This window comes from Charadrius vociferus, unplaced genomic scaffold (genome assembly GCF_000708025.1).
Source record: "Charadrius vociferus isolate BGI_N301 unplaced genomic scaffold, ASM70802v2 scaffold917, whole genome shotgun sequence".
Taxonomy (NCBI): domain Eukaryota; kingdom Metazoa; phylum Chordata; class Aves; order Charadriiformes; family Charadriidae; genus Charadrius; species Charadrius vociferus.
Window position 1 is genome coordinate 1,242,008 of NW_009649175.1, and position 13,529 is coordinate 1,255,536.

The 13,529-nt window shown below is 39.8% G+C and overlaps 1 protein-coding gene across 1 annotated transcript in view; it reads right to left on the reverse strand.

Annotated features, from left to right (window-relative positions):
* Nucleotides 1-7,089: 7,089 nt before the first annotated feature.
* The window catches only part of CCDC60 (coiled-coil domain containing 60), a 69,822-nt gene continuing 63,382 nt past the window's right edge, over nt 7,090-13,529 (reverse strand). The window contains exons 14-15 of the mRNA XM_009888624.1: nt 12,938-13,013; nt 7,090-7,205 (exon numbers count right to left, since the gene is read on the reverse strand). Coding sequence (XP_009886926.1) covers nt 7,090-7,205; nt 12,938-13,013 — 192 coding nt within the window. The remainder of the gene's footprint in view (nt 7,206-12,937; nt 13,014-13,529) is intronic.

Consider the following 13,529-nt stretch of genomic DNA (forward strand, 5'->3'; position numbering starts at 1 on the left):
GGTCCCCGGGCTACCCCGCCCCGCCCCCGAGAGCCGCCCCGCCACTGGCACAGCGGGATCCGGAGCCCCGCGGCACTCGGCCATTCCGCTCTTTTCGGAAACTTTAACTGTTTGCAGTTAAACGACTTTAACGAAGTTTGCATTACTCCCGGGGAGAACTTCTCTGCGTTCTTAGATTCTCCTTTCTACTGCCACTGAGCTCCATCAGCAAATGGCATAAAGTCTGCAAAGGCGTTTCCTTTGATCTGGGCTGAATTTGTCAATCTCCTAACCCCAGTGACTTGCTAAACTTCGCAAAAACATGAAAGATTGGCAGAAAATAACTAACTTAAAGCATTTTGGGGGCTCAAGCCCAGGTATTTTGACCAATTTTTAGCAAACAATTCAGTCCTTACTGAACATAACATCTGTAAGGCAAAATCCACTTTGGGGGGTGGAGGAGGGGGAGCAAGGAAATTAATCTCTCATGAGTCTCTTATTTCCAAAACCTACTGTATCGGGGGGTGGAGCAGGGAGATGGAAGAGACAACCACCAAACAAGTAAATAAAGATTTGCTTCCATCATAATTTTGAAGTTGGTGAGGAAAAGTATGATAGCCTGCACCCAGAAAGGAAAGGGCTCCGTTTCTGCCATGTGATGTAAGAAAAAAGAACTTTTTACCTGCATGGAGCTTCAGCAAAATGGACAGACTTCTGATCAGATGAAGGTTGGAGTTGAGATTTTGCTCTGTCTGGCTCCTCCTGAGAGCATTTCATTAATGAAAGTTACAGAAAACAGTAAGGTGTGTTCAGAGCTTTATGAATGAGCTACTTTTGTCACCGGGAGTTTTGCAATTGACTTGAATGGAGCCAGTTTCCCGTTCCTGGATGCCACCCTACAAGATAAAATGCAGTCAACACAATAATGACATAAGAAATATAGGTACAGTATTTTTACTTTCATAGACATTAATCATCTCTCAATTGCACACCTAGAATGTAACGTGGAATGAGAATTGGCTGATTTATCAAAATGTCCAAAGAGGATTCTTTAGGAAAGAGTAAGAAATACCAATGTTACATCCACTTGCCAACGTACCCATTAGTGTTCAGGCATAAGCTCTTTGTAGCTGTAAAATCTGATATGTTTGTTCTCAGGGGACTTTAAGCACAGTCACCAAACAAGCTCAGTAAACACAGTTCACATCACACTACACAATTACTTTTAGGATTGGTTGCAGTAGGGATGAAGACCATGGATGTACCCTCTGCAAAGGATCAGCATCTTCCAGGGCCACTCGAGCACTTAACCCATGAGAACACTTTCAGGGAAACATTGTAATGGCTTAATGAGTTTGAGTTTGTCTGCTTGTAGCTGAAACACCAACAGGTAAGTAAGAACCTATTATCAGGCATGTGAATGAGAACATCCAGCTCACATTGAGCCATTAATGTTGAACATAAAGACAACAGAAAGCTGCTAACACATCAGCTCTATAGAGAAGGCAAAGCTGTTTTCAGGGATTAGCTAGGGAGACTTGAAACTGGGGTATGAGGAAAGGATGTAGATTCTCACTGTCTAATATCTGACTTTTAGTTTAAGTGCCTCTATGAGGGACCTCCGAGAGGGTGATTCAGAGACTGGTGGAATTACCATTCACATCAGGCCAACAACCTGCCCTAAATATTTGTCTGAGGACCATGAACTGTAGGAGGAATCTGGGCTCAGTTAAGTTGGACCACGTGAATACCTTCCCAGGTCTCTCAAAGACACAGACCTAATAGTAGAACCTGGGGTTCCTTGTGTGTTTCTAGAAACAGTAAAGTTAATTGTTCAAATGAGGCTACTAAGGGATGCTAATGGATTGTAAAGAAAGCAAAAGACAGGAAGTGGTGAGATGTGTGGCGCTACAAAAGATATTATAGATATTCAGGGGCAATTTGTGATAATGAGAGCTCATTAAGAGGTTCTTGAGACTAAGGTTCTGTCACGAGGCAGTTATTGTAGCTGAATTTAGTGGTTTGTTTTACGTAGAAGATGGGTTAAAATCCAAGAAATATATCCTGTTAGGACAAGATTGATTAAATTTTAAATGGCACTGACTTGTAGCCACTTACTGAGGTAAAGAAAAAGGAGGTATTCAGCCAACAGTTTAGTTTCACAGACTGCAGTGATGGAGGGTAGTTATATTCCTGAGAACCTGGGCAAGGTTCTTACCTCAGAGGGAAGAACCACTGTGCTGAGATGGCTTAGCAGAAAGCTATGAAAATTATTTAAGGACATGAACTGATAGTTTTAAGATGTAGTTCCATGAAGATCAATCATAAAAATAGCCCTCCAAGAGAATGAGTCAGAGTACCCAATATTCTTGCTTACAGCCTTGCACTTCAAGCTGAGTCTTGAAAAAGAAACTGATCACTGCACAGAGCAGAGATTTTCCCAGTGATATGAGTAAGGCAAGATGCTGGATAAATTGCTTATCGTGACAGGCAAAGCAGATGGGCTAGAGACAGGACAGTTTAAGATTATTTTTTTTAAAGGTCTTCTTACCCTGATTTCAGAGGGTGCTACAGCTTGACAGCAGGATTTGTTGTAAGGCAGAATATGGTCTCTCCACCACACTTTGCTATATTGCTGGCTGGTAGGACTCTCCTCAAAGGCACGTTCACAGCTTGCAGTGGTTCTGGAAAGAAGTTCCAGTGTCTGCACACACAAGTCAAAGCCTGCATAAAGATCAAAAATGGTAGTTTAACACTCAGAAGTTGTTTGGGACTAACACGTATGCCCAGACAACATGATACAAGGAGCTTCCTCATTGGTTCTCCACAGCATTAAGAGAGCAGTCTCTGCAAATCCTGAGCACTATGAACTTTTCTCAAGTGTAGTCATGCCAGAAGAAGCTGATAGGACCTTGTACTGCTCAGAGAGACTGGTCAGATGGGCTAGGCTTCCCTAACTCAGTGTAAGGTGAGGGAGACATTTCCAGATCACAGTTCTTGCTGGAACAATGTGGCAACATGTCACCAAACTGGCCTTACATGGACTGTTTAATTGGCATAGTCAATCTCTACGCCGCAGAGCGGGTGACATTCAACAAACCTAATTTCAGATTACACTCTCTGCTCTCCTATGGCAAAAATGAGCACATTGCTCTTTCCTGACTACTCTTCGGAAAAAAAGGGAGCAACTGAAAATTTTAAGTGTGCAGTGTGCCCAACAGAGGCACAGTAACTTGACAGTAATGCAAACAGCGTCTTTCTAGAACAAACTATGTGTTATTTCTCAGTATGGTCACACAGGTGCCTATCATTGCCTCCATTTCCAACCCTTCTGGGTTATTAAGCAGAAAAAAAGACTATAGAAATAATAAAGAACAATTGTGAACAACACTTTTATGCTTTTCCAAAGAACTGTTGTTCTCTGGCTAGATCATGGACTCAAGCCTTTCCAAATACAGCAGGAACCTTTCCTCACCCAGACTTAAACACCACTTTCAGGCAAGGAGGCCACAGTAACAGTCAATGGCCCCAAGGCTCCAAGCTGAGTTCTACTTATCTGAAGGAAAAATTCTCCCAAGCGTCTTTCAACATTTAGCCATAGAAAACAGTAAACCTGGCTACCCAAGGGAAGAGAAAACGATAAACTGGAAATGAAGTAATTCAATGTCTAAAGTTCTTATACTGTATCCATTTCACAGTAATTTAAAATTCTTCACATACTACCATGAGATATTTTGATGAATTAAAAGCTATCCCTGTTTTACAAATGGAGCAAGCAAGCTCTCAGGGATTAAAGCTACGTATACACAGCAGGGCTGGTACTTCTGCCACGTAGCTCAATGTTCTGATTGTCCCCCTTCCCTAAAAGGGGGATCGCCTAGAGATGGGACACATGAGATTGGATAGAGGCCTCCCATATTCCAAAAAGTAGTATTTCAGCTTGCTTTAATAGCTGCTTGTACATAAGTATTCTTCTACAGGGAAGCAGGGAAACCTAATCCACCCTTTCATTTTTAAGGACAATTCTGTATCTGGTCATTCTGGTCTTGACAAGTAGGTGGGAACATCCCTTCTCTGCTTGCTGTTCATTCTCACGATTGTCAGGCCACTTAGCAACACTTCACAAACTCAGACGTGGTAGCTATGAAGGAACAAAGGCAGAACTGCGTTATTGGTTCTTGTTGCTAGTAAGTCATAAAGAAATCTGTGTCACCCAAGCAGCTATTGGAAGGAAATGACTCCCCGTCTGTTCCCAGTCAGCAACGCCAAACCAACCAGTGTCTCCAGCTTTTCCTCTTTACAGGCTTACTGCTAAATCAGTCCTTTCTTCTGTACACGTTGTACATTTCAGTGTCCAAATTTGCTTTACACTGATAGGTCTTTGCTTAGAAGCCTCTATTTATAGTGAACTGAGGTGAACTGTCTTTTTTACTTTTGCTTGAACTTTAGCTGCAGAAACATTCTTTACTCTTTTCTTTTTGGAGGCCTTAAACCCAAATACCTCTACACTTTGGGGTTTTCAAGTTTTGGACCAGAACACTGTGCCTGATGCTTATCGTTAAAAAAGAAGCCATATTTTTGATTCTATATTGCAGTTAGAGTTGAACAAAAGTTACAGAGAATCCTGAATGAGGTGAGATATAAGAAAAGAGCAGCTTCTAGGAAACTTATTACAAACACAGAATGTTTACGTGACTGTGACATTTCATCCTGGACTTAGAACAAGGAATAAAGTAACTCAGAATAAGGAATAAAGAAGTAACCTCAGTGTGATGGCAGTGAACACACTACTATTAACAACAGAAAATTTGGATAAAAATTGAGATTATGTTAATGACTGAAACAGGTACAGCAGATGACTAAGCATTACTAGGGAATGCAGGACTATTGCAGTTTCAAGAAGTGCATCTATACAAGTTATCTATTGTAACTCATTGTGTTGGCCCCAACACAGTCGTAAACATGAAGGTTCACTGGCAGGCTTTGGGAAGTAGCCGTTATTCTTTTGGGTTTAGATGTTTTGGTATTTCCTAGCTGCTGCTTGGGTGATTATGGTTTTGTATAGTGAAGCTTGTACATAGAAGCAATTTGGACAGACATGTTGAAAGCACTAAACTTACTTAAGCATGAAAAGAAATGAGAAGGGAGAGATTTGGGAGGCTGCTTAAGGCTACTTACTGCTACCTATCATTTAGTGATTCAAAATGAATATTTGTATCAAACTCTTTGTCAACATTATGCAAAGGAAATTGTAACAAGCTATCAAAGACAGCTGTTCCTAGCTCTGATGTAAGTTTCTCTATTGATAGCATCACAGAATGTTCATGAATTCCATTCAGGCAGTGCTTGATAATGACTAAGAACGACTTATCCAGGAGACAGAAACTAAGCTTACATGAGGGCCCTTAAATTCCAGTTGATTTCGAGGGAGCCTCGCAAAAGTGGTAATTTATGAGGTTAAATCAGATAGGTACAGTTTACTGGTGTTCATACATGTTAAATATTCAGAGTCATACTTCTCCTAAAACAGGGAGCTACTGTATTATTTAACTGAATACTGTAGTCAAGGAGTTACAAGACTAATTTTGATGGTGATTTCTCATGGAAGGCACAGTAGTGGATAGACTCATAAAGACAGAGACAACTTGTCTGAAAAGTCTTTCTTTTCCATAAGAAACAGGTAAGAGTCAATATCTGTGCATGGCACAAACGTTGAATCAAAAAGTCTATCTGCCCTTTAACTCTCTGATGTAAATAAATAAGAACATTTGGGAATCAAAGGCTAAATTCCTGTTGGCTTTTTTTTGCCAACTTGCATATATTTGCATTACATTGCTCTTCGAGAATTAATTTAGACCTTTCCCTAAGTCTGTTCATATAACTGTCATTATTTCTTCTAGTATATAACCAGTTAGGGCACAACAGGGGCATGTCTCATTTTTCCTGCTTTTGAAGTGGACAGAGTTTAATATGGGGCATATTAAATAGTAGAAAGTTTAATGGCTGGAAGGATACATGTTCCCTTCCTTAAAAAAGGTGGATGAGGATTTTTTTTGCTATCGTATTTCTGTGGGTATTACTGAGTCAGCAGTGTCTGTGGGGCTGATGCATTATTCTACCATTGGGATTAGTGTATGCTGATGCTGTAATAGGTATTGTGAGAGAAATGCCTTTCTTATGTTTAAACATAACTTTGAAATTTTACCCTTGCAGCTGTATACCCCTGTTTTTCATTTTGGACTGTAACTGTGGGCTGTGGCTTTGCAAACATCAAAGGTCTGTGATGAGCTGTTAACTTTGGTAAATTATTCATGATAAATAAATATGTGAACAGGGAAACATTCAGATAAAAAACCTGAAAGTTTCCTTCACAGTCTGAGATTGAGTACTTTTTCTAAAGTGCTATCATAATTTGCAGCCAATAAATAAGTTGACTGTGCAAACCTGCTAGTGCTTGAACACATCTGAAGATGTCTTTATGCGTTTTTCATGATCTATCGTTTTCCATTCTATCTCCTGGCTTCTAACCCGTCTGATTTAGTCACATATCAACATTAAAGAATCTGTTACACCAGCTCAGACAGCAATGGGCATCTGCTCAGTGCTGTGGGTGACCTGTGTTGTGCTGTAAGGAGCCCTTGTTTTATCTCAGCGTTCCATTTCCCTGCAAATGAGTTCATGTTCTTGGAAGTTTTTCTCCTTATGACTGACAAGGCAGTCTGTTGTAGCAGCCCTTTTGTAGCACCGAAATGGCAGGATTTATCTTACCTCACTTTAACCATCTGAAAACAGAGCATCACAGCTCAGCTAAATCAAATTTCCTTTACAATCCATGTGGAGAAGAACGCACCCAAAGTGAGCTTGCATGCCTATAGGATTAAGTTAGGGGAGATGAATCCCAGGCAGAAATCATGCTTAAAAGTCACTTCTAAAGCACCTATTGAGTCCATTACCACGCTAAGAAGCGTTCTTAGCTCCTGCCTTCTGTAGCGTGCCTGAAAAGCTAGAAAATTTAGGCTGTGCTGAATAGAAGCAGTTGCAGAGGCTAAAAGCCCTTGCAAAAAGAACATTCAAGCCTCTCCTCTAACAAAGGAGTCCCATGTGCCTTCACTACCTTTCTTCTTGGGCCAGGCGGCTATTCCTTAGGTAGGCTTGTCCCTGGTTACTATGCATCTGTCTGGGATACAGGATGACTGGGTGCAGCCAGTAAACCTGCTGTTTGACAGCTAGGCAAAGACCAAAAAGCATCATTGCACTGTTAAGTTTGACTGATCAGGGACTGGGACATGCTTTTTGAGCAAAGAGAGATAATACTCAGGGATGTACTCAGTGGTACACACACTCTGCTGGCATTAAATTAATTGCTAGTGTTGACCGAGTCTGGCTATCACCCTGCCGTGTTCTTACACATTGGCAAAAGTAACACTTTTTCTGAAAAAAATCCCACAGACCCTAGCATGTACTTATTGCCTGACTGAACTCACGTTTGGATGTGCTGCTCAGAGTTAGCAGTTATTAAAACTTCTAGATACTTATCTAAGTTTGATTGTGCTCTGCTCATATTTTGCAATGGACTGAAATATTAGCAGTTTAGTTGAATGTATATGGAATATGTTAAAATAGACCGATAATGTTTTGAAAGTTTTCTACAGCTGAGAAGTGTTGTGTTTTTCAAATTCAGACCTTCATCTGCTAAGCATGTTATCACACCCTGAGGTTTCAGTGCTAGTTTCTGGTGGACAGTATAATTCCTGTAATCTAGTTTAAAACAATGTTGATACAGCATTTATTTAAAATACATCATAAATAAAACATATTTGTCTGTCACTGTGTGTGGATAGCCTATACTATGTTAAATCTAATTCTACCTGTTTTCTTCTAGGAACAGGTACCACTAGGGGTTTAAATAGACACCTTCCTGAATATATCTGTCTTTCTTTTCAATTGGGCACCTAATTTTTCAGACTTCCTGCCATGAGAATTCATTACAGACGTAGCTGTGCAATGCAGTGCTGTAAATTCACCCTTTAGAGATACTAACTGAACATTTATTTTCTAGGATTTAATGAAAATATATATAACAGACGTGTTAGTTTAAGAATTTGAACAATTTTGCCAACTTGAGTGGGATTTGTATTATCAAAGAAATTGTAAACTAATTTATACTAGCAAATAACCAAACATGGCTTTTTTAGAATAATTTTCATAAATTCAAATGTTTATGAAAGCGTTTCAGGATTATTTAATATTATTTCATATTCTATTAAGGCATTTGATTCAGACAATGAATTTAATTAGTTCTCACTCACTACACAGTCAGTCTGGAATCTCTTCATAGATTCTCTTCTCCGGATCAGCTCCAGCTTCACACGATACAAACAAGAGCAAAAAACACAGGTATGGCTGTGCGTATCGATCTGTGGCTGGACTAGGTCAGTTATGTTACTAACAAGTAGGGTAGGGCTTGAACCAAAAGGCTAAATGCACCCATTAGGGGAAGTTAGGGTCTGGACTCAGATCTGAACCTGTGGGATAAGCTGAATACTAATAGTTCTATAAATAATTAATACACTTAGCACTTTTCCATTGTGTAGCATCCCATAGGAATCATCTCTCCTCCTCTCACACATATACACATGTACTCTTCTTTCATTAAAGATTTCCAAATACAATAATTAGGATAGTCATAAAATTTGGATCTGGCTGATCAATGCCACTCCAGCTTTATTTCAGTGTAAATGCACACTGGTGAATGTGGCCCAGACTCATTTAACTATTACATCAGGAGATCATTTAATGGGAAAAAAGCAACTGAGACATTGTTTCTAGGATATGAAACCCACCAGGAAATAACCTGGATGTAGACATAACAGGACACTATTCTTTTTCCTAATTTGTTCATTACGTTTATTACAATTCCAAAAAAACCCTGTTCAAATGTATAAACTCAGTGTTCACTTTTGTCCTGTGATGTCAAGTCAAGTCACAGTGCAGATAAAGCTCCTGATTGGGTAGACACCAGCACATCAGACAGGTAAATATGCAAATATCCTATTCTGGGACAGACACAATACTATCACAGGAAAAATGCGCCTTGGAGAGCTACTTAGAAAACTGAGCTAGCCAGGTGATTTCTCTTAGTCCCCTCTATAGCTAACAACAAGAGAACTGCTTCTCCAGAAATGACCAGAATCCAGAGTACCTACCCTAACTTGTGTGGGTGTAGGTACTTCTGGATTGCTGTGTGGGTGAAGGGCTTCTCATCCCCTTTAGCTATAGAGGGAGCTGTAACTGTAGAGAAAGACTAGTGTACCTTGCCTGACTGAGAAGATCCAGACTGAGAAGTCTGATTGCCCATTGATAATCCCCCACACAGTTTCCATATTAAATGATTGTTTTGTTTAATAATTCCACTGTTTTCTTACTACCCTTCATGCATGAGAAAATCTGGTAATTCTCTTGTAGAATTTGGAGAGGGCTTTTTTTAAAGTTGAACAATATTCAGTACTTGCTTATGTCCTGGATTCTTTTTACAAGTAATCAAGTCTTTTTTTTTTTTTTTTTTTTTTTCAGAAGCAAAAGCTTGCTTTTTTTGTCATTTTTATCTCAGTCACTTAGATTATATGGGTCACAGTTCTTCCTCTTTTCCTACAACAAATGGGAACAGTTGGACATTATAATCTTCCCTCCACACCTTTTGTGCAAGGTTTTCATTATAGACCATACATATTTCCCTTAGCGGCAACCTGCTGTACTTTGTAAACATAGTTTGAAGAACCATAGGTAGGAAACAGCCTCTTAAAAGCAAGTGTTTGTTAGAATATTCTGAGAAGTGTTCTAATAAGCTATCTGTGCAAGACAATGTTTTGATGACTGTCATAGTAATCTGGCACTAGAAAGAAATTTGTGCCCCAGTTGACAACCGTGATGGGTTCTTTTAAAAATCCACTACAATTTATAGCACAATGACCAAATCCATCACATATAGTTAGGTGCAATTTACAGTGTAATGTACTAAAATATAGCCACCCTAATAAAAAAGCTATATAAATCATTTAGAAAAGAAACAACCATTTGCCAGGAAAAAAAAAAAAAAAGACATCAACAAGAGAAAAGGCATTCTTTTTCAGCCTTTCCCTCCTTTAGGGTCTAATCCTGACCCTGTGAACTGCACTGCAAAAGTCTAGTTCAACAATGGAAAAATCAGAATCTTGAAAACTGACATTGTTAATCAGGACTGACACCACTGAAAATAATGTAATTGTGGGGCTGATGCAGTAATCAGCCTAAAACCGGCAGGAGATTTGAGTATCTATAACATGCCAGCTCCTCTGGAAAGGACATTCTGATGGGAAAGAGTTAGCTTTGAGGTTGCTCTGCTTTGTGCAAGAGCAATTTCTTTCCCTTCCAGTGGAATACACCCATTATTTCCCTTATCGACTACAGAATAATCTGGGATCTGCGTTTTATTTCTTAAGACTGCACTTTAGTATAGAAATGACCACTTACCACAAAGAGGAAGAGAATCAGTCAGCTGTGGTGGCATCCTCAAAACATGGAACTCAGTGGCTGGGTTAATGGGATGAATGCTACTGTTTCCCTTCCCTTCTGGCATAGCAGCAAAAGAGTATTCCTCGCAGCTTACTGTTGAAAGGGCTCCTGAATTAATATCCTTTCTGCTACCTGTTACCCTGATGAATAGACAAATACAACTTCAAACATGCTACAGTGACGCTGGTATGTTGGACTATTACCCAACAGTCTCAACTTTTCCCTCCCTCTCCAATTTTGTCATAAAACACAAGCCTCAGGTAGACCAAAATGCATCTATGTTCCATCTTTGACATTGGCCAATGACAGATGATTAAGTATAAGAAACAGGGCCATTTCAGGGTGTTTCAGGCCCCAGTATGTCCTCCCAGCTTCTCGCAATCAGCTCTTTATGATCTTTTCAGGAGATTGATTTCTTTCAGCCAGTAGCATCAAGGAAGCCAAGGTTTTGCTAAAGAAAAACAAACATCCTAATACAAGGCTGCAAATTCAAAAACAGGAGGAAATTATATTTCCTACCCAGAGGAACAGAGGGATGGAACGAGCCATGCCAACCCTTGTGTGGGTTGTAACAGAAATGGAGAGGGAAAGATGTCCACTTCCAAAACCCAATCTTCTAGATCCTCTAGAAGAAGAATGGGCTGGTTAAGGCAACATTCCCTGATACAGAGCCTGCTATTACTTTCAAATATGCAATTCAGTTCCAGCCAAAGTGGAAAAGATTAAGCTTTACTTGCGCTCATTGCACTCCAGGCAGTGGATGAAGAACAGTCCTTTTCACATCTACATTTGGTATCATTATTTCTACTCTGATGATTCAAAACAGCCCTTAATAGTACTAAATCATTAAATTATTACTCAGACATGCTTCCCAGTAAGATGCCCCTTGAAGGGACCTCTGAACCTTTGAGCATTCAGAAAAAGAAAATCAAGTAGCTGGAAGTCTGTAGATCAAGAAGTAGGATGGGGACTTCAGCAAGAAGAATGGGTCTGTAAAGAAGCCTCTCTGCCACTGAACAACTGAAAGATTTATCCAGATCAATGACCTCATGCCCTTGGTACAAGTCCAGCACTCATCCTTCTTTGGAAGCTGCTTTTAGGCATATGAGAAGAAATCTCACTAGAGATAGGAAATTAAGGTTGGTGTATCTGAGAATCCTTCCCAGCTGCATTCCTTCTGTCACATCTTTCTTTCTCTTTCATCACTTTCTTTCAGTAGTTGGTCACCTTTCCCATTGGGAAGTGTATTTTTATTTTGCTTTGTGTAGGCTTGCTGCATAGCAAAAAGTATGGTTACAAACACAGTGCCTTGAAAAAAAAGACTGAGCTGCTGGTTACAAGATCAGCCTTTGCACTTGTCATAACAACCTATTCTGATTTTACAGTAGTCAGTACTCAACAGGGTCAATAAGAACATTTCCACTGACCTTAATATGAGCTGGTCCCAAATATTCTGGAGTTTGTTAGCCTGAGCTGTTATCTTCTGCAATGCTAAAACAGCGATATTTATTAAAACTTAGTAAAAAGAATTGCTGTTATTAATGTGTGAGGCCAAATATAGTTGCATCTCGCTAACATGGTGCCATTAAGTTATAAGACAGCAGAATAGAGTGGTGATACATAAAGCTGAAATTGCAATTAGAAAGACATACCCTGACTTCTGAATACCCCTACGATGATTGTGACATTTATTTACAATAAAACAGCCTATCTCCAAGAAAGACAGGATATGTTTATTTTATAAACCCCTACTTATAAGATGCTGCTTTTCGTGTCCAATATAAAACACAGTGGGAGTATTGTTGTTAATATAACAGGATGGTTGCCTTCTTTTCTACCATGGTGAAATCTTTCCTATGAAAATAGAGTATAGATGACAATTTCAGAGCCATAGTGAAGTGGAAGGGAAGGGTAAATAGTGAAAGACACATTACTTATTACTTCAATTGATGAGTTTTCCTGTAACTCTTGTCAGCCTAATATCCAAGTAATTCTCATGCAACAATAACTTTCTGCTCTGCTACTAGTGAGACCCAGGAAAAATGTTCTTATCCCAGTTTCACAGAGATGTCATCTGAGGAGGGTAGGGTTGGATGACACTGGGAACATATCAGGCAGCGGAAAACAGGATCAAGATTCTGTAAGTTCAGTGTCTGAATCCCCCACACATCCCTCCAGTTCGTGAAGCAAGTGACCAACCTAAGCTTGCAAGGTTTGTTTTGGCTAATTTGTGAATGACTGGCTCATTAGCTGAAATCGTAAAGGACCAGAACAGAATGGGAGGAATGATGAGCAGACAGAACACTAATCCAGCAGCTCTACCACACACTCTGTTGACCTTTAGCATATTGCTTGGACTCTTGGTAAACCCATCTCCAATGTGTTAAATGGGTTACTTTGAACCTACCTTGGAAGGGTCTACTGAAGCAGTGAGTTGAAGATTTCGAGTCGTTCATGGAAGTATTTGGGAGAATCCAAGATGTCTGCAGGAAAAAAACGCAAAAGTTTAAAGAGCTCATGCCTTCTTTTATCTGGGGGTGGACCTCTAATCTCTGTATTGTTTCAGTCCTTTATACTGGCAGACAAAGACTTCGAGTAGGGTTGAGGATGTTGCCTGAGGAAACAGTAACTTTGTCAGGAAGCAGGAAAAGGGAAGGTGCTATTTTACTCCAGATGAGCTCTTCTCCACCTTAGAGTATAAGAAGCAGAACAGTTTTCATTTGGCTGGTGCCAGAGGAGGAGAAAAGATGATTTATTTTCTTTCTAGAGGAGCACTCCCTTTTGTTACCTGGTAGCAACAGGAGAGAGAAGAGCTATTGTTAAACAATTATATAAAAGATATTTCATAATCCCACAAAAACACTACAGACCCTAACATTCAGCATTGGCATCCTGCTTTGGGAGCTCTAAGACCTGCTCAGACATTAGCTAATCACACTTGGTACAATCATCTCATCTTACATGCAGGCAGACACATTAGGTCACATAGTTGGCTGGGA